General features: G+C 49.4%; 1 protein-coding gene and 4 non-coding genes across 5 annotated transcripts; all 5 read right to left on the minus strand.

Moving 5' to 3' along the window:
• Positions 1–1,167: 1,167 nt before the first annotated feature.
• Positions 1,168–8,089, minus strand: LOC105464423 (ribosomal protein L3). Its single transcript, XM_011712316.2, has 10 exons — positions 7,946–8,089; positions 6,820–7,012; positions 5,813–5,981; positions 5,055–5,190; positions 3,702–3,888; positions 3,020–3,180; positions 2,432–2,533; positions 1,924–2,019; positions 1,474–1,593; positions 1,168–1,268 (listed from the first exon to the last, which is right to left on the minus strand). The coding sequence occupies exons 1-10, from the start codon at positions 7,946–7,948 to the stop codon at positions 1,224–1,226; spliced, it is 1,212 nt and encodes a 403-aa protein (XP_011710618.1). The 5' UTR covers positions 7,949–8,089; the 3' UTR covers positions 1,168–1,223.
• LOC112423597 (small nucleolar RNA U83B) lies at positions 2,124–2,216 on the minus strand. The gene has a single exon (XR_003014086.1). It is a non-coding gene; the product is annotated as a small nucleolar RNA U83B (small nucleolar RNA).
• LOC112423598 (small nucleolar RNA U83B) lies at positions 3,546–3,640 on the minus strand. The gene has a single exon (XR_003014087.1). It is a non-coding gene; the product is annotated as a small nucleolar RNA U83B (small nucleolar RNA).
• LOC112423600 (small nucleolar RNA U82P) lies at positions 5,191–5,245 on the minus strand. The gene has a single exon (XR_003014088.1). It is a non-coding gene; the product is annotated as a small nucleolar RNA U82P (small nucleolar RNA).
• Positions 7,397–7,460, minus strand: LOC112423596 (small nucleolar RNA SNORD43). The gene has a single exon (XR_003014085.1). It is a non-coding gene; the product is annotated as a small nucleolar RNA SNORD43 (small nucleolar RNA).
• Positions 8,090–27,586: the final 19,497 nt, after the last annotated feature.

The following is a 27,586-nucleotide window of genomic DNA, read 5'->3' on the forward strand; positions in this document are numbered from 1 at the left end:
CCCACAGTCCCACACACACCGAGCCCACAGGTGCACGTTGATCCTCAGATCCCAGCTATTGCCAATCCATCCAAATAAACAGACTCAGACATGCAGTTAGGGCCCAGGTGACTGGCAGGCCTGCCAGACACTCTGCTGGGTGGACAGTCAGCTGCCACAGCTGGGAACTCTAGCCACAAATAACCCAGGGAGGGCTGGAGTACAGCAGTGCCTGCACACAGCCACAGCATCTGAAGCTGAGGGACCAGCTCTGATGGCATCAGGGCACCTGTATTCCATGCCCCGTCCTGGTAGAGCCTAGGTGCAGCTTGAGCAAAGATGGGGTCAGCAAGTGGGTCCAATCGCCAGGGTCTGTGCTGGGCTTCACCCAGCTCACCCAGCTCCAGGCCAGGTCACAGGGGTCAGTCCAGAGCCCGGAGGCTTCCTTCAGCTTACAGCAGCAGCCACACCCCAGCATCCTGGGCTTGAGGCTGAGGGCAGCAGGCACTCAACATGCAAGTCAACAAAGCAACTAAGTCCCATGCCCGGGGGCTGGGGTAGAGGGGCCATCTCCAGTGGGGACAGGGACTGAACCAGCCAAGTCCCAGAGGGCGGATCCCAGCCCAGAGGGGACACAGCCCTCTACCACACCTTCCAACTAGGCTTCCAGCTGCCGAGCCCTGGCAAGTTCCTTAACCTTTGTGCCTGTGTTCATGCTCTCCCAGTACCAGACTTGGGGTGCAGATTACAGAAGAACCTCAACAAGCCTTAACTGGAAGACACCCTTCCCTGGATTAATTTAAAACCAAATGAACTTTTTAGACAAGTAACAGACCCAGGGTCTGCCTGCACATCAGCATCAAAGGCGCCGGGGAACTTCCAGGCCTCCTTGTCTCCTTCCCCCCTCCACAGCACTAGCTTCACCCAAGCTGTGCAAACAGCAGAGACCCAGCTGCCTCGCCCTGGTGACAAACATTTGCACAATGCCCACTGCTTCAGGCTGGCTTTCTACAGCTCAGCAGCAGAACCAGGTCCAGCTTTTACCTCCCTCCAGGGACTGAGGGTGGGGGACAGAGTAGGAGGCCAGAGGGCAAACCCAGTGTAGCTAAGCCTTGGGGAGCACAAGGCACCTCGGGGGCCCCCATCTGCCTCCCCAGTCCCGGCCGCTCTGGAGAAAGAGGCAAGATATCAGTGGAAAATAACTTTTATTGAGACCCCACCAGCTGCAAAATCTGCTCCTCGCATTAAGCTCCTTCTTCCTTTGCAATTCGGTCTTTCTTGAGTGGTCCCTGTGGGGAGAGAGGCAGTAGTCAGAGGGAGAAGATGGCAGGCGACAGCAGACGCCCACTCTAGAGGGGACCAAGACTCCGGGCCAGTCTCCACAGCCACAAGAGAGGCCCAAGGCATCAAGACCACCCCTACCCCCGGTGGAGCCAAAGGCTGGCGGGGGCCAAGTCACAGCACCCAGCGAGGGGGGCAGGCAGAGGCGCTCACCATGAATGCTTTCTTCTCTTCCATGGTCTGGAAGCGGCCATGGCCAAACTTGGAGGTGGTGTCAATGAACTTAAGGTCAATCTTCTCCAGAGCCCGCCGCTTCGTCTGCACCAGCAAGGACTGTGGGCCAAGAGGGGAAGGGATTTAGGATTACAAGAGACAGGCTTTCCTCAGAACTTGGTTCACAGCGCCCCTGCATCTGGGAAGCCACACCATCAATTCAGCGCCGCACCCCCGGCCCACCACCCAGCAGATGAGGACACACTCAAAGCAGCAAACAGCCCAGCAAGGCCAGACTGGGAATTTCCTCATTCCAGGACTTCAAGGCCAGTGTGAAAGGACTGCCAACACCCTCTCCTTCCTTTCCTCTGCCACCAGGGCCACCAGCGTCTGTGGCCTTGGGTCCTCCCTCTACAGGAGCCCCCCACGACCAGGCAGGGCCCGCCTCACCTTGCGGAGGGTGAGCACCCGCTTCTTGGTTCCCACCACACAGCCTTTCAGCATGACAAAATCATTGGTCACTTCACCATAGTGGACAAAGCCACCCTGAAAACAAGACCATCGGATCAGCACAGGCCCAGCACCAGGCACAAGAGGGGACTGTTGTGCACAGATGACCCCTCCAGATTCAGGCCCTCTCTGACCACAGGGCTGTTCTCAGAAGGAAGGCAACAAGGAACGGTTCCGCAGTCTGTCTCGGGCGCTGTGCCCAGCGCACATTCCAGGCCTCATCACTGAGCAGCTGAGCCTGAGACCCCACTTCTGACCAGCCAACCCCAACGAGTGGACTCGAATGACAACATGCCACTTACGAGGAACACAGCTAAGTGCTGTGCTGGCTTCAGTTAACAATCCTGCTGACAGCCCCTAGGGAGCAGCCTATCCCCAAAGACACGAGGACCTCACCCCACAGAAGAGGCCTGGGGTGGCCTCATAGAGCAGAACACCCATTACTTACCAGAGGGTTGATGCTCTTGTCAGACAGGTCATAGTCAGTGGAGGCATTGTTCTTGATCAGCTTGCCATCCTTGATAAGGTAGCCCTGGCCAATCTTATAGATCTGAATGAACAAGAAGGGCGTAAGGCTGGGGCATTAGGGACAAATAAGCCAGACATGCCAGTGTGCTGACCTGCAAAGCTCTCTAGGAAGGCCGCTGAGGCCTCAGTCCCAGTCACAGCGTATCCCAACTTCAGAGCAAAAAGGTGGCTGGCTCTCCAGGTTCCTTTCTGAGAAGTGGCTGGGCTAAAACTAAAGATCCTGCTGCACAACACAGGAGGCCTGTCACACCACTGGTGGTGGGATCAGGGACCAATAAGGCTAGTATCCCCAGCCACACCAAGTCAGCCTCACCACAGCCACTTTACAGGCTGGCACCTTACAAACCATCAAGATGGGCCAGAACTGACCCATGAAAAGCGAGTCACTGATGTGTGTCCACATGATGCATAAGCTACAGTCCATGAAGCAGCGCTGACAGGCACAGAAACCCCAGCCTCCATCACAAGGTCATCTTCCCACCCCCAGGGACCACTCTCAGAACCTCACCTTCTTATTGATCTCAGTGCGGTGATGGTAGCCTTTCTGCCCAGCACGTGCCACAGAGAAGGCCACACGAGCAGGATGCCATGCCCCAATACAGGCCACCTTGCGCAGGCCTCGGTGGGTCTTGCGGGGCAGCTTCTTGGTGTGCCAACGACTGGTGACCCCTGGAATGCATACACATTACTGCACCTCAATGCCAGCACCTCCCACTCACCCCTTCCTCCGACTCAACAATTACCAACTATGGCTGGGTCATCTGAGGGGTGATGAGATTATTTCATGTGCATTACCCACAGATCTCCCCTGTCAAGGTGGATAGGTTCTGGGGGTATAACCCTGAACTCAATTGTGAATGGGCGCTTTTTAAGGCATCCATTAGTTTAAGCTCCCCCATCCGCAGGGATTGACAGACATAATTCCAAGCTCCCCTTTGCAGTTATCTACTGAGCTACAAAGAGCAAAGGGTCCAGGAACATGGTAAGAAGTTGTCCCCTGGCCCTCTGCTATCCCAGCCACTTCTGACCACAAGGCTGTTCTCAGAAGGAAGGCAGTAGAGAATGGTTCCACAGTGTCTGATTCGGGCGCTGTGCCCAGCGCTCACTCTGAGCCTCATCACTGAACAGCTGGGCCTAAAATCACTTCTCCCCCAGGTTTGCCCAGCAATGCAAGCTGCTGCAAAGCTCACCTTTGTAGCCTTTGCCCTTGGTGACCCCGATGACGTCGATCATCTCATCCTGCCCAAACACTTGGTTCACAGGTACCTGCTGCTCGAGCCTCTCGCGGGCCCAGTCCAGCTTCTCGGCCACGGTGCCTCCGTTCACCTGGATCTCCATCAGGTGGGCCTTCTTCTGGCGCAGAGGAAGCAGGCGCATCTAGGAGGAGGTAGACTCAACTCAGCTCCAGCTGCCAGTGCTCCTCCCACAGCAGAGGAACTACAGCTCCATGCGGCTTGATTGATGTCAAGCACACAGCAAAAAGCCAGTTAACTCTGAACAAATCACTGAACCTCACAAAGAGGAAAGAACTTTCATTTTTGCCAACAGCAACAACTTAACTTTGGATTCTGGTGCCTGAGTTACTGTCAGGATGAGCGGACAGGGCCCACACCACAGGCAAACAACCAGATCCCAGCACCTACCAGCCCAGTGTTCCTGTAGCTGTCCTTTGGGTCAGTTCCCCTGGGGTATTGCAGTAGTTTTACCTCAGCTACCTACACTTCCCCTAGTGACAAGCCTGCTTTTGAGACAGCACAAGCTCTAAATAAGAAAATCCATCACCGGACGCGGTGGCTCACGCCTGTAATCCCAGCACTTTGGGAGGCCGAGGCAGGTGGATCATCCGAGGTGAGGAGTTCAAGACCAGCCTGACCAAGATGGAGAAATCCCATCTCTACTAAAAATACAAAATTAGTGGGGTGTGGTGGCGCATGCCTGTAATCCCAGCTACTCGGGAGGCTGAGGCAGGAGAATCGCTTGAACCTAGGAAGCAGAGGTTGTGGTGAGCCGAGATAGGGCTATTGCACGCTAGCCTGGGCAACAAGAGCAAAACTCTGTCTCAAAAAAAAAAAAAAAAAAAAAAAGCATTTAAGCATAAAGCGTTCACTCAGGAACAGCCCAGCAATGTCCTGACAAAATTTCAATGGTGGACATGCACTCTAATCTGTGGTGGCCCTCACCACATGGGGTTGTGCTCAGCACTTGAAAGGATAACCTGTAACAGGACAGCAAGAGACACCCACTCTAACCAAGTCAATAAAGGGCCTGCTCAGCTCACAAACTAGGTTTCCAGGAAAGCAGCCAGAGTACCTCACAACCAACTTTCAGGCAGGCATTTCAGTGTCACTGGTGAGTCACCAGTTGGGTCAGCCAGTTGAATTTTAAAGGGGCGTGGTTCCCTTGCTAAGGGCCAGTAAGGACACAGTGCCCTCTGCTGGCAAGGGAGAAGCCTACTCACACACATGGGGGCACAGGACCCCTATGATCACATAGGTCACTTTTACTAAGTGGCAGGCCAAGCCACCCTGGGGAACTGCACTCACCTGGGTGTGGGCAATGACACGGATGACTTGGCAGTACTTCTTCATGCTGCTGAAGTCCTTCTCCAGCTGCTTCTTGCCATCCTCATCCTGCCATTTCTTGCAGTACTTGGTGAAGGCCTTCTTCTTAGATTTATGCCTTCAGGAGCAGAGTAGAGTTGGGGAGGGGGCCGGGTGCAGGCCTTCATCACCCCTCGAGGGGTGAGCGGAAGACACACTGGCACCGCGTGGGGATGGGGCTCATTGCCGGCTTCTAAGGAGCCTTTTCCACCGGCAAGCGGAGCCTGGATGGAGCTCATCGGGCAGAGCCGAGCGGAGCTGAGCAGAGGTCCACAAGGTTAGTTTAAGTTACAAACATTCAAACAAAATTCTTGCTCCTGGGTGCTAGAAAGCAAGCTTTCTGCCTTGGGGGAGCACCCATTCAGTGATGGAGGAAATGGGACACTCCAGCCAGGGCCAGAGGCCCTTGCCACCCCTATAGGGGTTGAATTATCCTGCTACCTCTCATGGTTTCTAGTTGGACTCCTCAACCAACTGGGTCCTCAGCCACCACCCACTAGCCTGGACTCAGAATGAGGGTGTCAGCTCCCAGCTGAAGCCCGATGGCTGGCCAAAGTCTGATCGCAGGTATTTTTCTGTTCAAGAGACAAACTAAACCCGAGACAGCAGCTCCCTGCCTGCTACAGAGCTGAGAAACCATGCACACACTGCTCCCTGCTCTCCAGCTCCCAAGCTAGGGACTGCAGGGCCTCCTCCCTCACCAGTTCTTATAGAAACGCCTCTTGCATTCATCACTGATGTGCTCAGCGAAGACAGTCTTGAAGGTCCGGAGGCCTCGAGGGGTTTCCACGTAGCCCACAATGCCCACAACCACCATGGGTGGCGTCTCCACAATGGTTACAGCCTCCACCACCTCCTTCTTGTTCACCTCTGCAAAGAAAGCAGTAGTCAGACTTGGCAGGAGCCCAAGCAAGGGGTGTAATGTTTTCTAGGAAAATGCAAAATGCCCATTTAGGCCGGAAGGGCAACTGGGCCCCACACCTGCAGTCTGGACACTCAGGGCTGTCCTTACTACCTACTTCTCATTCAAAGTGCATTTATGTTCTTTAACTTAAAAAATATCAGGACCCTAGATAACCAAATACCTGTCCAGCTTCAATTCTCTTCTACAGAAACCTCTGGAGGCAGACAAGATTTGCTATTTATCTGGCAAATTCAAGTGTCCTAAATATAACTGGGACACAGAAAGAGCTCTGAGCTCAGTTTAGAGTCAATATCAATTGTCTAACGTTAATGTCTCCATGGCTCAGCAACCAGTGCTGTTAGACATCTCTAAGTAGAAAACACACAGGTAAATGGCCATTATTCAAGCTTTTAGGCGAAATGCACGTGAACAAGTAAAACATGAATGAGGCACTTCTTATTCCAGCCTCAGCAGCTCCAACTCCCCATACTAGTGTTACTTCTCTTTGCTAAGGCTCCTGGCAAATTTACTATGCTCTGAAAGCAATACCCCACTCCGCACCTAAAGCAAACAGTGCCGGCCATCTGTAGCCTTGGAATATTCCCGCACCTAAAGCGAACAGTGCCGGCCATCTGTAGCCTTGGAATATTAGTCTTGAGGTTGTCCGCTGTCACAGAAGTTCTGACAACCTGTAACTCCAGCTTAAAAAAAAAAGTCTGCCCTCTGCTAACAGCTTGACTCCATCTCTCCAGTTTCCCTCCCCCTCCACTCCTATCCCCCAACTTTCAGGAGGCCTGTACATACTAGATCCTGGCCTGTCGACTTCCCGCACGATGTGGGTCATGCCAGCCTTGTATCCCAGGAAGGCTGTGAGGTGGACCGGCTTAGACGGATCATCTTTAGGGAAGCTCTTAACCTTCCCGCGATGCCTGCTGCTGCGCTTCCGAGGCAGGAAGCCGAGCGACCCATGTCTGGGAGCCGAGAACTTTCTGTGAGACTGGGGGGGAAAAAAAAATCACCGTCAGCACCAGACACCCAGCAAACCGAGTAAAAAGATAATTATCTCCTCCAGGCTCGCACATGTCAAGAATGTTTTCGTATTCAACAAAATTTAAGCTGAATCTAATTTCAAATCCTCTCAAGCTGTAAGAAAACGAGCCATCCGTTTTTTTCTCTAACACCACACAAAAATACACTTAGTGACACTAAAAACTGCTCAACAGGCAGCTTTATGTGCCAATTAGCAAGGTTTTGACCACTAAAGAAAGGCACTCCAGGGACAAATGCTGGGTAGCAGCTAACCAATACTATGCTATGGGCTGCCTCTAGCGCCCGGACACTAACTACACCGATACACGTAGGCCAGAGAACTCGGCAGAGCCAAATCAGAACATGACAATCAGCACACAGTTTCTGTCCGCCCGTCAATAAGTTCATCATCTGTGGCTTCTGGGAGCTCCAGAGGCCTTCGGAGTGCACAAGCGGTCCCAGATATTTCAAGAGGACTCCACAACATTCTCCTCCCGCAAGCTTCTTTACCTCCCAATGAGAACGGTGCCGAGAACCCCCACCCAAGGTCCTCCTATCCAGACAAGCTGCTTATGGGCCCTAATCCCAACTAATGATGGAGTTGGTGAGATCGAAACTCAGCAATGACTCATGGCTTTAAAAATGCCGGGCCTCCAAGCCTGCTCCCACCCTTACGGCCTGTCTCTGGCCGACCTGCAGGCCCAAAGCCAGTCCTCCAAGCGCTCTTCTCCACAAGCCTCTCGACTTTCCAGAAAATAGGCCTGACTGAGGCCCCCGCTGGGTCGCCTGTGCCCCTAGAGCAAGCCCCCGGCGCCGGCCAAGCTGGGATGGCGGCGATGCGTCGCGGATTCAGCCGTGCGGACGCCGGTGACAATGAATCGGACGCCATTACAATACATACCATCACGCCATCAAATCCCGCCGGTAGAGGTCGACTTGTTGTCGGTGTCCGCTATATAAAGTCAGATCTGGCTCCGCCCCTTCCGGCGTGCGAGCGCGCCCCCGCGGCAGACGTCGGGTCGGGGGGCACGTACCGAGCGCCATTTCTACGCATGCTCTTCCGCGCCTAACTTTCGTTCCGAGGTGGACGTCAGCTTCTGAGACCGAAATTAGACACTCTACGGCGAGGGGTCGGGTTCAAACTTAATGAAAAGCCACGGAGACGCGGGCTGAGGGTTTGGTGTGCCACAAGTCTACGGCGTCCGGCAGCAGCCAAATTTGATAATAATGAAGAAAAATGGCTGCGTCGCTTTTCTTCCTGTGATATGCAGCTATCTCTGGAATTGGCGAGGAAAGACTGAAACCCTTGTTTCCTGGCTCCGACGCTGGTTTTGCCGCGACACCAACTTGCCTTTAATACCTTTAATCTCGGGCATCCTTCCCTCAAGCCCTGTCTCTACCATTTCTCCCATGCTAATGCAGTGGCCTGCACTTGATTCTGAGAGTCTCAGGAGCGTCCCAAGCTTGCGGAACGGCCTCACGACCTCGGGTCATGCCGAGTCCAGCTGCCCAGCCTCCCTGAGCCCCACGCCTTCCAGACCTCTGCATCAACGAGGACTTTCGCTGATCTCCGCTTGGGCTCCAGGGTAACTCGGGTCCTGACCGATTCCCTGCCTACAGGCTCCTCCCTTACGAATCTTTTTTTTTTTTTTTTTTTTTTTTTTTTGAGACGGAGTCTCGCTCTGTCGCGCAGGCTGGAGTACAGTGGCGCGATCTCGGCTCACTGCAACCTCCGCTTCCGGGGTCACGGTTCAAGCAATTCTCTTGCCTCAGCCTCCCGAGTAGCTGGGATTACAGGAATGCGTCCGGCTAATTTTTTTTTTTTTTTTTTTTTTTTTTTGTATTTTTAGTAGAGACGGGATTTCACCATGTTGGCCAGGCTGGTCTTGAACTCCTGACCTCGTGATCCGCCCGCCTCGTCCTCCCAAAGTGCTGGGATTACAGGCGTGAGCCACCGCGCCCGGCCCCCTACAAATCTAAGAATCAAGTATCTCGTTACTTTACAAGGATCCCTCGTCGTTTCCTCGGAATTAAGCATCAACTTCAGCGGCCGCGGAAGACGCTCTCCTAACCGTCTACTTCAGCCTCATGGCTGAACCCTAGCACACGCTCTCATATCACCTTCTGCTTCCTCCGTCCCACCCTGTCATCTTTTATTCTGGGCCTGGCCTTCGCTCCCACCGTGGTTTAAAAAACATTCTCTCGGCCATAATCCCAACAATTTGGGAGGCTGAGGCAAGCGGATCACCTGAGGTCAGGAGTTCTAAACCAGCCTGGCCAACCTGGCGAAACCCCGTCTCTATCAAAAATACAAAAATTAGCCCGGCACGATGGTGTGCGTCTTTAATCCCAGCTACTTGGGAGGCTGAGGCGAGAGAATCGCTTGAACCCAGGAGGCGGAGGTTGCAGTGAGCTGAGATTGCCAGTGCATTCCAGCCTGGGCTACAGAGCGAGACTCCGTCTCAAAAAAAAAAAAAAAAAAAAAAAAAAAAAAATCTCAATCCTCACACCATCCCCAAAGGACATAACTGATAGATCTTCAATCCATTATTAGAAATCCTGGGGGCCACATATGTTTCAAAATTCAGCATTTTTTTAGTTTTAGAAAGGTACTATGGTGCACCCACTGTATATTATGTAATCCAGTACTCTTTAAAGAAAAACAATATTCTGTAAGGAAACATGAATATTCACATTGAGTGGGATAAATATAAATAGACTCACATCAGTTCAAGGCTGACTTTGCTGCCCAAAAAATGCATCAGTTTACTTTTTGCTGCCAAATAATTTAAGAAGCGTTTTAAAATTTCGGGATACAGGCCGGGCACGGTGGCTTATGCCTGTAATCCCATCACTTCAGAAGGCCGATAGGGGTGGATCACCTGAGGTCAGGAGTTTGAGACCAGCCTGACCAACACAGTGAAACCTCGTCTCTACTAAAAATACAAAAATTAGCCGGTTGTGGTGGCTGCACGCCTGTAGTCCCAGCTACCCCGGAGGCTGAGGCAGGAGAATTGCTTGAATCAGGAGGCAGAGGTTGCAGTGAGCCGAGATTGCACCACTGTGCTCCAGCTTAGGTGACCAATCAGGATTCTCAAAAAATAAAAAAATAAGGCCAGGTGTAGTGGCTCATGCCTGTAATCCCCAGCACTTTGGGAGGCCAAGGTGGGTGGATCACCTGAGGTCAGGAGTTTGAGACCAGCCTGGCCAACATGGTGAAACCCTGTCTGTAGTAAAAATACAAAAATTAGCCAGGGGTGGTGGCGGGCACCTGTAATCCCAGCTATTTGGGAGGCTGAGGCAGGAGAATTGCTTGAACCTGGGAGGTGGAGGTTGCAGTGAGCCAAGATCATGCCATTGCACTCCAACCTGGGTGACAAGAGCAAAACTCAGTCTCAAAAAAAAAAAAATTCAGGATGCAAAGGATTATAACCTACCTATATGCCCCCTTTTTACGTAGAAAATTAACTTCCATCCAAGAGGTTAATAACTTGACAAAGTCACATAATTAGTGAAGGACAGAGCTCAAGTCTATCTGACTCCAGGTTGGGTTTTCATGGCATCAGACTCAGGGATCAATAACCTCATTGGAAAAGGGGCTTTGGAATCCTGAGCAAGAAGAAATTCTTACTGCAGGCCTGCTCTGTGCTGGGTCCTGCACCAGGCTGCGGGAATATAGAGGAGAATAAGATGGCTGCCGTCACAGACCAAATAAGACAATTTAAAATTGTAATGAAGGTTCCAAAAGAAGCAATGCCACTAAGGGTCCTGGGCAAACTATTCTTCCTCAGGAATTCCCTTTCCAGTCAAGAGAGAAGAGAGCATCAGTAGACCTGAATTGCCTTGCCAGCGTACAAGTAGCTCACTAGGTGTAGGGTAAACGCACCTAATAGCAATAACTTAAGCATACCCTTAGAATGACCTTGTATGGCAGATGCACCTGAATGTGTGTTCCAAGCTAAGGAATCTGGGAGTGGCCAACCCGAAGACTGGTTCCTTGTCTGTGAGGAACACCTGAGCCCCCCGCCAGTCGTGTGGAATACAGACTGTACAAGGGATTGAGGCCCTGAGTTCCGGGTTAAATGAAGGCTACCAGATAGAGGTAAGGGGAAGGTGTTAAGTGAAAATGCTGTATAAACTGCATGCTGTTTGTAACTGCATGCTGTTTGTAACCAGCTGAATTGCTGAACCAGGAGAATTGCTTGAACCCAGGAGGCGGAGGTTGCAGTGAGCCAAGATTACGTCATTGCACTCCAGCCTTGGCAACAAGAGTGAAACTCCGTCTCATAAAAAAAAAAAAAAAAAAAAAGTAGGGATTCAGCACAACACTGGGTTAGGCCTCAGTTTCCTTATCTGTCAAATGAGGAATTCGTTCATTCATTCAACAAATATGTACTGAGCTTACTTTGCCTAGCCCCATACAGGGCTCTGCAACGTGCAATAAAACAGAGGTGGGGTTGGGGCCCCTGCCCTGGAAGAAATCAGTCTACCTACATCATAGCTATGAAACAGAGGCCTGTGCAAAAAGGACTGATGAATTCCCCAATTTATGGGGAGGGTCATCGGGGAAGCCTCTACCAAAGAGATGTCATTTGAACTCGGCCTCAAAGGATTTTTATTTGTCAAGCAAAAAGGGCAGCTCTCCAGGCAGTAGGAACAATGTGTGCAAAGGCAGAGAGGATAAAAGACAGTAGCCTGCAGGACTAGCTGTGATTTGGCACAGCCAGACTAGAAGACAGTGGCAGGAGGCCTGTTTAGGAAGATACGTAGGGTTCAGACCTAAAGTCTCCAGCTGGAAAACATCATCCTGAGGCCAGTGGAATGCATTGAAAGCCTGTGAACACCTGTGCACTTATTTTTATTTTTATAATGAGACAGGCTCTTGCTATGTTGTCCAGGCTGGTCTCCAACTCCTGGGCTCAAATGATCCTCCTGCCTCAGCCTCCCAAAGTGCTAGGATTACAAGCGTGAGCCACCATGCCAGGTCAGCACCTGTGTATTTTAGAAGAGTGAATTTAAGGAGCTGGCTAGATTAGGAGAGGATGGAAGGAGTTTTCACTGTTCCGTGTAAGCCACCAAGATAGGCAGCTGGCAAAGGGCACCGAAGGTGAATATACAGAAGAAAGGGGTGAGTGACCAGGCATGGTGGCTCATGCCTGTAATCCCAGCACTTTGGGAGGCTGAGGTGGGCAGATCACAGAGCCCAGGAGTTCCAGACCAACCTGGCCAACATGGAGAAACCCTGTCTCTACTAAAAATACAAAAATTAGCCAGGCATGGTGGTGCAGGCATATAATCACAGCTATTTGGGAGGCTGAGGCTCAAGAATCACTTGAACCTGGGAGATGGAGGTTGCAGTGACCCAAGATCACACCACTGCACTCCAGCCTGGGCAACAGAGCAAGACTCTGTCTCAAAAAAAAAAAAAAAAAAAGGCCGGGCGCGGTGGCTCAAGCCTGTAATCCCAGCACTTTGGGAGGCCAAGACGGGGGGATCACGAGGTCAGGAGATCGAGAGACCATCCCGGCTAACACGGTGAAACCCCGTCTCTACTAAAAAATACAAAAAAACCAGCCGGGCGAGGTGGCAGGCGCCTGTAGTCCCAGCTACTCGGGAGGCTGAGGCAGGAGAATGGCGTAAACCCGGGAGGCGGAGCTTGCAGTGAGCTGAGATCCGGCCACTGCACTCCAGCCTGGGTGACAGAGCAAGACTCCGTCTCAAAAAAAAAAAAAAAAAAAAAGGGAGGGAAGAAGAAGAAAGTAGAAGAAGAAGAAGGAAGAAGAGGAAGACAGAGAGAGAAGAGAAGGGAGGGGAGGGAGGGAGGAAGGGAGGAAGGAAGGAAAAGGACGGAAGGGAGGGAGGGAAAGGAGGAAAGGGAGGGAGGGAGGGAAGGACAGAAAGAGAGAGAGAAAAAGAGAGAAAGACCGGGCACAGTGGCTCACGCCTATAATCCCAGAAGTTTGGGAGGCCGAGGCAGGCAGATCACCTGAGGTCGGGAGTTCGAGACCAGCCTGACCAACATGGAGAAACCCATCTCTACTAAAAATACAAAATTAGCCAGGCATGGTGGCGCATGCCTGTAATCCCAGTTACTAGGGAGGGTAAGGCAGGAGAATCGCTTGAACCTGGGAGGCAGAGCTCGCAGTGAGCCAAGATCACAGCATTGCACTCCAGCCTGGGCAACAAGAGCAAAACTCTGTCTCAAAAAAAAGAAAGAAGGAAGGGAAGGTGACAGGAGGGGAGGGGAGGGAGAGAAAGAAAAGGGAATGAATCAGATGTTGAGACTGGACAGACTCTGGAGACTATTTTTATGAATCAAGTTGGGTGGGACAGGAAGCAGCGAGTATGGCAGTCAGGATGTCCACTTGGGATACTGGGCATGTGGTGTTATTTTAGAAGGAAGAGTTTGATTTCTATGTGTAGGGATGGATTCATTTATGGGGTTAACTATATCCTTTCTCCTTCCAAGTACAGATGTAAGGCTACATACCAAAACATATGCAATTCACCAAGGTAAAAGTAAGGACATGGCCGGGCACGGTGGCTCACGCCTATAATCCCAACACTTTGGGAGGCCAAGGCGTGTGGATCATGAGGTCAGGAGTTCAAGACTAGCCTGACCAACATGGTGAAACCCGGTCTCTACTAAAAACACAAAAATTAACCGGGCGTGGTGACGGGTACCTGTAATCCCAGTTACTCTGGAGGCTGAGGCAGAGAATTGCTTGAACCCAGGAGGTGGAGGTTGCAGTGAGCTGAGATCTCACCGCTGCACTCCAGCCTGTTGGCCAGGCTGGTCTTGAACTCCTGACCTCAGGTGATCCTCCTGCCTTAGCCTCCCAAAGTGCTGAGATTAGAGGTGTGAGCCACCATGCTCGGTCTAGTCTTTGGTTTAAGGGAATGTTGTGGCTGGTTTGATCTTCTATCCAGACCACTCAAACTTTCTCCGTATCAGCAATAAGCCAGTTTCACTTTCTTATCTCTCATGTACTCATTGGAGTGGCGCTTTTAATTTCCTTCAAAAGCTTTTCCTTTGCATTCACAATTTTACTGACTGCTTAGTGGAAGAGGCCTAGCTTTCGGCCTATCTCAGTTTTTGACATGTCTTCCTCATTAAGCCTAATCATTTCCAGCTTTTGATTTAAAGCAAGAGACATGTGACACTTCTTTCGCTTGAACACTGAGAGGCCATTGTAGGGTTATTAACTGGCCTAAATCCAGCCTGTCTCGGCTGTTGGCATGCCTTCCTCACTATGCTTAATCATTGTTAGCTTTTGATTGAAACTGAGAGACAGGACTCTTCCTTTCACTTGAACACTTAGAGGCCATTGAGCAGTTGTCAGCTGGCCTAATTTCAGTACTGTTGTGTCTCAGAGAATAGGGCTGCCCTCAAGAGGAAAAGAGAGAGAAATGGTGAGTCAATGGAAGAGTCAGAACACACACATTTATCAATTAAATTCACCATCTCGGGCCGGGCGCAGTGGCTCACACCTGTCATCCCAGCACTTTGGGAGGCTGGACAGATCCCTTGAGGCTAGGAGTTTGAGACCAGCCTGACCAATATGGAAAAACCCCATCTCTACTAAAAACACAAAATTACCTGGGCGTGGTGGCACATGCCTGTAATCCCAGGAGGCAGGACAATTATTGAAGCAGAGGTTGCAGTGAGCTGAGATCGCACCATTACACTCCAGCCTGGGCAACAAGAGCAGAACTTTGTCTCAAAAAGAAGGAGAAGGAGAAGAAGAAGAGGAGGAGGAGGAGGAAGAAGGAGGAGGAGGAGAAGGAAGAAGAAGAAGAAGAGGAGGAGGAGGATGAGGAGGAGGAAGAAGAAGAAGAAATACTGCAATTAATTTACACATGGCTGTACAATTGGTTTTTCCACAGCCAGGACGATATCTTCCTACTGGACAGAAAGTATTTGCATGGGCAGAGATGCAGAGATATGGTTTCTTTGCAAGGCTATCCTTTATCTGCAATGTCCAAGAGACAGGATCTCGCTGTCTTGCCCAGGCTGGTCTTGAACCCCTGGTCTCAAGTGATCCTTCTGCCTCAGCCTCTCAAAGTACTGGGATTGCAGGCATGAGCCACCGTACCCAGTCAAGAAGAGCGTTTAAGCAACACAGAACTAGATAATCCCTGAGGGTTCCAGCATGTCATTGAAAGGTTAGCCAGTAATCTCTTTTGCCTATCTCAAGTCTTCCACTTTTCCCTAAATTGTGCTCTTCAGATTTCATCTTCTATGTGATTCTTCAGGAGGCTTTCCCAGGCACGTGATCTCCTAAACCTTTATCCCTCCCCTCATCAATCCTTAGCTATCTCAGTTGGTTCTCAGAGCACTTCTCTCCCGCTGTAGATTTTATTTATTTATTTATTTATTTATTTATTTATTTTTTGAGACAAAGTCTCGCTCTGTCATCCAGGCTGTAGCTCAGTGGTGTGATCTCAGCTCACTGCAACCTCTGCCTCTGGGGTTCAAGCGATTCTCCTGCCTCAACCTCCCGAGTAGCTAGGATTACAGGTGTCCACCACCACGCCTGGCTAATTTTTGTATTTTTTGTACAGACAGGGTTTCACCACATTGGCCAGGCTGGTCTCAAACTCCTGACTTCAAATGATCTGTCCACCTTGGCCTCCCAAAGTGCTGGGATTACAGGTGTGAGCCACCATGCCAGGCCCTCCCACTATAGATTTTAAATTGTCATTGTCAGCTTCTCTAGAGAAGGGGTCACCTCTCTTTTTCTTTCACCCGGCACCAAGCACATAGCAGGGCTGCATAAGTCTTCGTGGATGAATGCAAGAGTGATTATGTTGATCTTTGTTTGTTTGTGTTTTAGATGGAGTCTCACTCTGTTGCCCAGACTGGAGTGCAGTGGCGGGATCTCTGCTCAAGCGACTCTCCTGCCTCAGCTTCCTGAGTAGCTGGGATTACAGGCATGTGACACCACGCCCAGCTAGTTTTTGTATTTTTAGTAGAGACAGGATTTCACCATGTTGGCCAGGCTGGTCTTGAACTCCTCACCTCAGATAATCCACCCGCCTCAGCCTCCCAAAGTGCTGGGATTACAGGGGTGAGCCACCGCGCCCGGCTATGTTGGTCTTTTGGATGCATAAATATTGTCAGTGAGACCCCAGGCTTGGCACCCCCTTGGTCTTTCTAAACTGCATCTCTATTTAGATGGGGCATAGCCTTTTCTGCCAGAATATTTAATGGTACAGTTTTTTGTCCTGGCCCTAAAGTCTCTGGGAAGGAACCTCCTTTTTTTACTCTCCCCAAACACCATGCCCTATGCCCCCAGGATTTTACTAGTTTGACCAGTGCACCTAATATCCATCTGAGTCTTTCTTTCTTTCTTTCTTTCTTTTTTTTTTTTTTGAGATGGAGTCTGGTTCTGTCTCCCAGGTTGGAGTGCAGTGGAGTGATCTTGACTCACTGCAAGCTCCGCCTCCCGGGTTCACACCATTCTCCTGCCTCAGCCTCCCGAGTAGCTGGGACTACAGGCGCCTGCCACCACGCCTGGCTATTTTTTATTTGTATTTTTAGTAGAAATGGGGTTTCACCATGTTAGCCAGGATCGTCTCAATCTCCTGACCTTGTGATCCGCCCACCTTGGCCTCCCAAAGTGCTGGAATTACAGGCGTGAGCCACTGCGCCCGGTCTTTTTTTTTTTTTTGCACGTATTTATTTATTTATTTATTTATTTATAAATTTATTTATTATTATTATACTTTAAGTTGTAGGGTACATGTGCATAATGTGCAGGTTTGTTACATATGTATACTTGTGCCTTGTTGGTGTGCTGCACCCATCAACTCGTCATTTACATCAGGTATAACTCCCAATGCAATCCCTCCCCCCTCCCCCCTCCCCCCTCCCCATGATAGGCCCCGGTGTGTGATGTTCCCCTTCCTGAGTCCAAGTGATCTCATTGTTCAGTTCCCACCTATGAGTGAGAACATGCGGTGTTTGGTTTTCTGTTCTTGTGATAGTTTGCTAAGAATGATGGTTTCCAGCTGCATCCATGTCCCTACAAAGGACACAAACTCATCCTTTTTTATGGCTGCATAGGATTCCATGGTGTATATGTGCCACATTTTCTTAATCCAATCTGTCACTGATGGACATTTGGGTTGATTCCAAGTCTTTGCTATTGTGAATAGTGCCGCAATAAACATACGTGTGCATGTGTCTTTATAGCAGCATAATTTATAATCCTTTGGGTATATACCCAGTAATGGGATGGCTGGGTCATATGGTACATCTAGTTCTAGATCCTTGAGGAATCGCCATACTGTTTTCCATAATGGTTGAACTAGTTTACAATCCCACCAACAGTGTAAAAGTGTTCCTATTTCTCCACATCCTCTCCAGCACCTGTTGTTTCCTGACTTTTTAATGATCGCCATTCTAACTGGTGTGAGATGGTATCTCATTGTGGTTTTGATTTGCATTTCTCTGATGGCCAGTGATGATGAGCATTTTTTCATGTGTCTGTTGGCTGTATGAATGTCTTCTTTTGAGAAATGTCTGTTCATATCCTTTGCCCACTTTTTGATGGGGTTGTTTGTTTTTTTCTTGTAAATTTGTTTGAGTTCTTTGTAGGTTCTGGATATTAGCCCTTTGTCAGATGAGTAGATTGCAAAAATTTTCTCCCATTCTGTAGGTTGCCTGTTCACTCTGATGGTAGTTTCTTTTGCTGTGCAGAAGCTCTTTAGTTTAATTAGATCCCATTTGTCAATTTTGGCTTTTGCTGCTGTTGCTTTTGATGAAGTCTCGCTCTGTCGCCCAAGCTGGAGTGCAGTGGCGCGATCTCGGTGCACTGCAACCTTTGCCTCCTGGGTTCAAGCTATTCTGCCTCAGCCTCCCGAGTAGCCGGGACTACAGGCGCCCACCCGCCAACATTGCTGGCTAATTTTTTTGTATTTTTAGTAGAGATGGAGTTTCACCATATTGGCCAGGCTGGTCTCGAACTTCTGACCTCAAGTAATCCACCTGTCTCAGCCTCCCAAGGTGGTGGAATCACAGGCGTGAGCCACCGCGCCTGGCCCATCTGAGACTTTCTTTCCTCTGGTATAAAGTGTAAACAAACACATTTAAATCAAGGGGTTACTCGTGCATTCATTCAACAAATATAGAAAGAGGTCCCATTACAGGCCAGATTCTGTTATATTCATTGTATAATTACATAATGAATATATTCACTATATAGTTATAATATTCACTATCTCAGTCAATCTTCAAAATCCCCTAAAACAGTGCTTCTTAAACTTTTAATTTTTATTTTATTTTGAGGCAGAGTCTCACTCTGTTGCCCAGGCTGCAGTGGTGCAATCTCCGCTCACTGCAACCTCTGCCTCCCGGGTTCAAGCGATTCTCCTGCCTCAGCCTTCCAAGTAGCTGGGATTACAGGCACCCATCACCACGCCCAGGTAAATTTTTTTTGTATTTTAGTAGAGACCGGGTTTCACCATGTTGGCCGGGCTGGTCTCAACTCCTGACCTCAAGTGATACACCCGCCTAAGCCTCCCAAAGTGCATGGATTACAGGCGTGAACCACCGTGCCTGGCCCATCCCTGCCTTTCTTTACCTACGTCTGTCTTGGTAAATTATTTTACCACCAGAGACACCAGCCCCAGCCAGTTGCACAGGGGATGAAAGTTAATTTCTGTTCACCAATCCATTCATTCTCCCTGGTAATCCTTTATTGAGAGGCTCAGTAGAATTCCCCTTCTCCCCACTTCCATAACCTGTTTTGCCAGGATGGTAACAAGCTTCTGAACCCTGTTGGGCAAGGTAGAAATCACTCCGTGGTTCTCCCATGTACACATCAAGAAGATGTGTATGCCTTTTGTCCAATTAATCTGCCTTTTTTGGTTTCTTTGAGACAGCATGTTGCTCTGTCACTCAGGCTGGAGTGCAGTGGCGCTATCATGGTTCATTGTAACCACGAACTCCTGGGCTTAAGCAATCCTCCCACCTCAGCCTTCTGAGTAGCTGAGACCACGGTGCCCACCACCATGCCCAGCTAATTAAAAAAAAATTTTTTTTTTGGTAGAGCAAGGTCTCCCTCTGTTGCCCAGGCTGGTTTTGAACCCCTGGCCTAAAAGGATCCTCCCTGTTGGCCTCCCAAAGTTCTGGGATTACAAGTGTGAGCCACCGTACCCGGCATGATCTGCTTTCTGTGAGTTAATTCTTCAGGGAAACTTCATATGGGGAAGGGAGAGCATTCCCTTGTCCCCTGCAATACACACTTAATCCACAGGGTGTGTGCACAGTCCTCCTTACATATGTTAAGTACAGCCTAAAGGTTTTCCTTTTTTTTGAGACAGAGCCTCAGCCTCCCAAAGTGCTGGGATTACAGACGTGAGCCACGGTGCCCGCCCATGAAAAGATATTCAAGACACATCATTAACTTAAAAAAGCAAGTTAGGGAACAATACAAATGCTATGATCCCATTTATTTAAAAATTAGAGACATAGCTGTTTAGGAAAAAAAGGTGTTTCTTTCCCTACATTAGCTAAAGGAAAATACTGGCGTTTCCCCCCCTCCCCCCCATCTCTGTGCTGCACAAATACCTCTGGCCACTTCACTTCTTACACCAGATGGGGGAGCTAGTGGGGGCATTCTTCCTACATCAAGCGATTCTCCGGTCCTCTGCAGACACCAGCAGGGTGTACACTACAATTCAATTCCGTTCTATTAGCTGGGGCCTGGCGCGGTGGATCACACCTGTAATCCCAGTGCTTTGGGAGGTGGAGGCAGGAGGATTGCTTGAGGCTAGGAGCTCGAGACTTTGCCTCTAAAAAAAAAACTTCATAAAAACCCTGTCTCTAAAAAAAAAAAAAAAAAAAAAAAAAATTTATGGGCCGGGCACAGGGGCTCACGCCTGTAATCCCAACACTTTGGGAGGCCAAGGTGGGCGGATCACGAGGTTAGGAGTTCGAGACCAGCCTGGCCAACATGGAGGAAGCCTGTCTCTACTAAAACTACAAAATATATATATATATATTATTTTTATATAAATTTATATAAATATAAATATATATATATGTACTAGCCAGGCGTGATGGCGGGTGTCTGTAATCCCAGCTACTCGGGAGGCTGAAGCGGGAGAATCGCTTGAACCCGGGAGGCGGAGGTTGCAGTGAGCCGAGATCGCGCCACTGCACTCCAGCCTGGGCAACAAGAGCGAAACTCTGTCTCAAAAAAAAAAGACCATTTTGCCTTTTAGTGCGTACGCCTGAGCCCACTCACCCAACTACCCAACTCCGTTTTTTTGTTGTTGTTGTGATTGTGTTTTTTTTTTGTTTTGTTTTGCTTTTTTGTGAGATGGAATCTCGCTCTGTCACCCCGGCTGGAGTCCAGTGGCATGATCTCAGCTCACTGCAACCTCTGCCTCCTGGGTTCAAGCGATTCTCAGCCTCCCTAGTAGCTGGGATTACAGGAGCCTGCCACCACACCTGGCTAATTTCTGTATTTTTAGTAGAGACGGGGTTTCACCAGGTTGTCCGGGCTGGTCTTGAACTCCTGACCTCCTGATCCTCCGGCCTTGGCCTCCCAAATTGCTAGGATTACAGGCGTGAGCCACCATGCCCAGCCCCAACTCCTGAGATCTTATCGGGAAGCTGCTAGTTAACAGCTTCAGGTATTTTCTGTCTATTGGAAAACTGCCTTTTCTTGGTGCCACTGCAACCAAGGTTTTTTTTTTTTTTTTTTTTTTTTTTTTTAATTTTTGTTATCCCATACTTAAATACTAAACCAATTATTTTATTTTATTTTATTTATTTTTTGAGATGGAGTTTTGCTCTTGTCACCCAAGCTAGAGTGCAATGGCACAGTCTTGGCTCACTGTGACCTCCGTCTCCCGGGTTCAAGCGATTCTCTTGCCTCAACCTCCCTAGTAGGTGGGATTACAGGCACACACTACCACACCCGACTAATTTTTGTATTTTTAGTAGAGATGGGGTTTCACCATGTTGGTCAGGCTGGTCTCAACTCCTGACCTCAGGTGATCTGCCCACCTGGGCCTCCCCAGGTTCTGGGATTACAGGCGTGAGCCACCACACCCTACCATAAACCTGCTTGTCTTGTATTAAACTGCGTTTTGTTCTTGTAGTCTGTCCCAGCCCTAAAAGGGTTGAGATGGATCTCACTCTATTGCCCAGGCTGAAGTGCAGTGGTGCTGTGGCAGGCCAAACCTCCCTGATACTCACACAGAGAAGCCTGCATAGCACTCCAGTTACCCAGACAAATTTCCACAGTGCTGCTTTAACATTGAGCAAATAGTTAAACCTAGGGAAATCGGTGCCCAAATATCAAAGCTAGAAATGAAACATATGATCAATAGGAACCTTGCAGGGGCTTCTCCCTAACCTGGAGCACGTCAAAATAATAGACAGCCTTACATTCCTAGTGCCAGGACCTGACTTAGGTCAACTAAATCTGAGGTGAGTCAGGGTAACAGAGGCAGCTGTTTGAATGGATTCACCGGAGAGCCTAAGGCAGCTCTCCAGACCAAGCCGTAAAACAGATAACAAAGAAGGAATCACTCTGGTACCACAGTAGATAGGCTTTGAAGATACTTGGGCCCTCACAGCTTAATTGGACTTAAAAAACGTTTCTCTGGCCGGGCGCGGTGGCTCAAGCCTGTAATCCCAGCACTTTGGGAGGCTGAGACGGGCGGATCACGAGGTCAGGAGATCGAGACCATCCTGGCTAACACGGTGAAACTCCATCTCTACTAAAAAATACAAAAAACTAGCCGGGCGAAGTGGCGGGCGCCTGTGGTCCCAGCTACTCGGGAGGCTGAGGCAGGAGAATGGCGTGAACCCGGGAGGCGGAGCTTGCAGTGAGCTGAGATCCGGCCACTGCACTCCAGCCTGGGCGACAGAGCCAGACTCAGTCTCAAAAAAAAAAAAAAAAACGTTTCTCTGTCTCTGACCTAGTTGAAACAAAATTAGTTACCTGTAGACTTCCGCCAGTGCTATACTGCAGTTAGGCACATAACCCCAGCCTACATAAACACTAAGAAAATTGTAACACTTTGAGTTGTTCTGGTGGCATTATCTCCCACCTTCTCCCTGTATCCAGTTACAGCAAGAAATTCCCTTCTTTCCTAGTTTGTCTGCTTCCTGTTACTGGGCCCGAGAAAACGCAGCCAGACCCGGCCTGTTTCTGAGGACAGTGCAATCACAGCTCACTGCAGCCTCTACTTCCCAGGCTGAGGTGATCCTCCCACCACAGCTTCTCGAGCAGCTGAGACTACAGGCACAGACCATCGCGCCTGGCTAATTTTTTTTTTTTTTTTTTTTTTGAGACAGAATCTCACTCTGTCGCCCAGGCTGGAGTACAGTGGCATGATCTCGGCTCACTGCAATCTCTGCCTCCTGGATTCAAGCGATTGTCCTGCCTCAGCCTCCCAAGTAGCTGGGGTTACAGGCGCCTGCCACTACGCCCAGCTAATTTTTTGTATTTTTAGTAGAGACGGGGTTTCACTGTGTTGGCCAGGCTGGTCTCGAACTTCTAACCTTGTGATTCGCCCGCCTCAGCCTTCCAAAGTGTTGGGATTACAAGCGTGAGCCACTGCGCCCGGCCATTTTTTTTTTTTTTTTTTTTTTTGAGACGGAGTCTCGCTCTGTCACCCAGGCTGGAGTGCTGTGGCCGGATCTCAGCTCACTGCAAGCTCCGCCTCCCGGGTTCCCGCCATTCTCCTGCCTCAGCCTCCCGAGTAGCCGGGACTACAGGCGCCCGCCACCTCGCCCGGCTAGTTTTTTTTTTGTATTTTTTAGTAGAGACGGGGTTTCACCGTGTTAGCCAGGATGGTCTCGATCTCCTGACCTCGTGATCCGCCCGTCTCGGCCTCCCAAAGTGCTGGGATTACAGGCTTGAGCCACCGCGCCCGGCCTGCGCCCGGCCATTTTTAAATTTTTTGTAGAGATGGGGTCCCCCTATGTTGTCCAGGTTGGTCTCAAATTCCTGGGTTCAAGCAGTCCTCCCACCTCAGCCACCCATAGTGCTGACATTACGGGTGCGAGTCAATGTGCCTAGCCAACATTGTTACTTACTAGCGAAATATTTAAAAATAAAAATAAAAGTGAACTTCAAAGAAAATCCAAAACAAAGAAATCATCTGGGCTTTTTCAAAATATAGATACCACCCCAGCGCCTGCTGAGTCAGAAGCTGGGGGAAGAGGAAGCACAGGCGTTCTATAAAAGATTCCCAGGTAACTCAGATGGGCACGCCTGGTTAAGCACCATGCAGCTAGGGAGAGTTTGGGCAAATCGTTTAAACTTAATGTCCAAGTAATTGCGAACCAAATAGCTCTTCTGGGACATTAACAACTCACATTGGGAGACTTTGAGTGAGTCCTTTCCTATCTCTGGGCCTGAGTCCCTTCTGGAAAGTGAAGGGGCTGGATGAGAATCTCTTTAATGGATGGCCTGAGACTCCTTCCACGTACTTACCTTTTAGAATTCTGATGAGCTGTGTTTCTTTTTCTTTCTTTTTTCTTTTTTTGAGCCCGAGTCTTGCTCGGTCTCCCAGGATGGAGTGCAGTGGCGCGATCTCAGCTCACTGAAACCTCTGCCTCTCGGGTTCAAGAGATTCTCCAGCCTCAGCCTCCTGAGTAGCTGGGATTACAGGCGCACGCCACCACGCCTGGCTAATTTTTGTAATTCTTTAGTAGAGACGGGGTTTTGCCATGTTGGCCAGGCTGGTCTTGAACTCCTGACCTCAGGGGATCTGCCCAGACCGGTATGAGAGTACAGGAGGATTGTTTATTTTAGGTACGCACCAGCTCAGTGGGCTCACATCCAAAAAGCAGAGCCTAGATCAAAGACGCAGCAGGGTTTTTACAAGCTGGCTTACAAAAGTAAAGCAAAAGCAGCTAATCATACGATAGGTCACATAATCTATAGCATAGCATAACTTGTGGCCTTGCATAGCAGGTGGCCTTGTAGCTGCATTGAAAGAAAAACATGAACTGGCTAAATACAGACATTTGTAAAACATAATCATGCTTAAGAAACTAGGGAAAGGAGTAACAGTAAAAAAAATTTCTTTCTCTCTTTTTTTTCCTTCAACCTTACTCTGGAGAGGAGGTGTCTGGAGCACACTCCTCTGGCCTTGGCTTCTCAAACAGTGTTATCATATAACTGTCCTTGAAGTGCGCTTGCTGTTCTTTCCTTTCCTGGGCAGAGGAAAACGTGTTATTTTCCTTTTAACCCTTGCTTTGCCTGTTACTTTTCTTAGAGTGAATGAATGCATATTTGTTTTTAAATTTCTGCCTCAGTAGTATTGTTACGGGAAAGGGGTCCAGTCCAGATCCAGGCCCCAAGAGACGGTTCTTGGATCTTGTGCAAGAAAGAATTCAGGGTGAGTCCGCAGAGTAAGGTGAAAGCAAGTTTATTAAGAAAGTAGAGGAATAAAAGAATAGCTACACCATAGACAGAGCAGCCCCAAGGGCTGCTGATTGCCCATTTTTATGGTTATTTCTTGATTACATGCTAAACAAGGGGTAGATTATTCATACCTCCCTTTTTAAAATTTTTTATTTTTTACCTTTTATTTATTTATTTATTTAAGATGCAGTTTTGCTCTTTCACCCAGGCTGGAGTGAAATGGCACAATCTCGGCTCACTGCGATCTCCACCCTCCGGGTTCAAGCGATTCTCCTGCCTCAGCCTCCCAAGTAACTGGGATTATAGGCACCTGCCGCCATGCCCAGCTAATTTTTGTTTTTTGTTTTTTGTTTTTTTTTTTTGAGACGGAGTCTCGCTCTGCTGCCCAGGCTGGAGTGCAGTGGCCGGATCTCAGCTCACTGCAAGCTCCGCCTCCCGGGTTTACGCCATTCTCCTGCCTCAGCCTCCCGAGTAGCTGGGACTACAGGCGCCCGCCACCTCGCCCGGCTAGTTTTTTGTATTTTTTAGTAGAGACGGGGTTTCACCATGTTAGCCAGGATGGTCTTGATCTCCCGACCTCGTGATCCGCCCGTCTCGGCCTCCCAAAGTGCTGGGATTACAGGCTTGAGCCACCGCGCCCGGCCTGTATTTTTATTTATTTGTTCTTTTCGAGACAGAATTTCACTCTTTTTCCTCAGGCTGGAGTGCAGTGGTGCGATCTCAGCTCACCGCAACCTCCACCTCCTGGGTTCAAGCTATTCTCCTGCCTCAGCCTCCTGAGTAGCTGGGATTACAAGCATGCGCCACCAAGCCTGGCTAATTTTTGTATTTTTAGCACAGATGAGGTTTCTCCATGTTGGCCAGGCTGGTCTCAAACTCCCGACCTCAAGTGATCCGCCTGCCTCAGCCTCCCAAAGTGCTGGGAATACAGGCATGAGCCACCAAGCCTGGCCAATTTTTGTATTTTTAGTAGAGACAGGTTTTTGCCATGTTGGCCAAACTGATCTTGAACCCCTGACCTCAGGTGATCCACCCGCCTCCCAAAGTGCTAAGATTACAGGCGTGAGGCACTGCGCCCAGCCTGTTTTGTTTTTTTTTTTTTTTTTTGAGATAGAGTTTCACTGTTGTCACCCGGGCTGGAGTATAATGGTGCAATCTTGGCTCACTGCAACATCCGCCTCCCTGGTTCAAGCAATTCTTCTGCCTCAGCCTCCCAAGTAGCTGAGATTACAGGCGTGTGCCACCACACCAGTCTAATTTTGTTTTTTTTTTTTTTTTTTTTTTTTTTTGAGGCAGAGTCTTCACTCTGTCGCCCAGGCTGGAGTGCAGTGGCACCATCTCGGCTCACTGCAAGCTCCGCCTCCCAGGTTCGCGCCATTCTCCTGCCTCAGCCTCCCGAGTAGCTGGGACTACAGGCGCCCGCCACCGCGCCCGGCTAATTTTTTGTATTTTAGTAGAGACGGGGTTTCACCGTGTTAGCCAGGATGGTCTCGATCTCCTGACCTCGTGATCCGCCCGCCTCGGCCTCCCAAAGTGCAGGGATTACAGGCGTGAGCCACCGTGCCCGGCCTAATTTTGTATTCTTACTAGAGACAGAGTTTCACCATTTTGGCCAGGCTGGCCTCAAACTCCTGACCTCAGGTAATCTGCCCGCCTTGGCCTCCCAAAGTGCTGGAATTACAGGCGTGAATCACCATGCCTGGCCATGCCTCCCCTTTTTACATACCATATAGGGTAACTTCCTGTCGTTGCCATGGCATTTGTAAACTTTCACTGCGTTGGTGGGAGTATAGCAGTGAGGACCACCAGGGGTTACTTGCCATCTTGGTTTTGGTGGGATTTAGCCGGCTTCTTTACTGCAGCCTGTTTTATCAGCAAGTTCTTTATGACCTGTATCTTGTGCCATCCTCCTATCTCATCCTATGACTTAGAATGCCTTAATCATCTGGGAATGCAGCCCAGTAGGTGCCAGCCTCATTTTACCCAGCCCCCACTCAAGATGCAGTTGCTCTGGTTCGCACACCTCTGACAGTTTTGCCTTTGGAAGGTGGAGCCTTTGGGAGGCCCTTGTGTATGTAATTAGTGCCCCAGAGAGAGCTGCCTTGCTCGCTTCTACCGTGTGAGGATACAGTGGGAAGGCACCAGGTGGGAATTAGGAAATGGGCCTTAGTAGATGCTGAGTCTGCTGGGGCTTGATCTTTGACTTCCCAGCCTCCAGACCTGCAAGAAATACATTTTTGTTGCTTAGAACCCACCCAGTCTATAGTATTTTGTTATAGCAACCCAAACGGAATAAGATTGTTATTAAAAACAAGACACCCAATGACTGCCCTCCTGATAAACACAGAGGAAAAGCAGAAACTCATCCCTTTGTAATCTCCAATTGAGTCAGTCGAGGATTACCAAGAGATGCTAAAACCACTGAGTGAAATACAGGTGTTAACCACCGTGCCCGGTCAATACTCTATAATCCCAACACTTTGGAAGCCCAAAGCAGAAGGATTATTTGAAGCCAGGAATTCCAAACCAGCCTAGGTAACATAGAAGGCCCTGTTTCTACAAAAAAATACAAAAAATACAAAAAATGACCCAGGTGTGGTGGTGTGCACCTGTAGTCCTACCTACTGAGGAGATTGAGGTGAGAGGATTATTTGAGCCCAGGAATCTGAGGTTACAGTGAGCTATAATCATGCCATTGCACACCAGCCTGGGCAACAGAGTGAGACGCTGTCTATTAAAAAAAAATAATATAGGCCGGGCGCGGTGGCTCATGCCTGTAATCCCAGCACTTTGGGAGGCCGAGGCGGGCGGATCACGAGGTCAGGAGATCGAGACCATCCTGGCTAACACGGTGAAACCCCGTCTCTACTAAAAATGCAAAAAATTAGCCGGGCGAGGCGGCGGGCGCCTGTAGTCCCAGCTACTCGGGAGGCTGAGGCAGGAGAATGGCGTGAACCCGGGAGGCAGAGCTTGCAGTGAGCCGAGATCGCGCCATTGCACTCCAGCCTGGGCGACTAAGCGAGACTCTGTCTCAAAAAAAAAAAAAAAAAAAAATAATAATAATAATAATAATAATATATATATATCACTTTTAAAGTCAAAGTTGGACATGGGGAGAAAATTCTCACTTTAAATATAAT

This window comes from Macaca nemestrina, chromosome 15 (genome assembly GCF_043159975.1).
Source record: "Macaca nemestrina isolate mMacNem1 chromosome 15, mMacNem.hap1, whole genome shotgun sequence".
Lineage (NCBI taxonomy): Eukaryota > Metazoa > Chordata > Mammalia > Primates > Cercopithecidae > Macaca > Macaca nemestrina.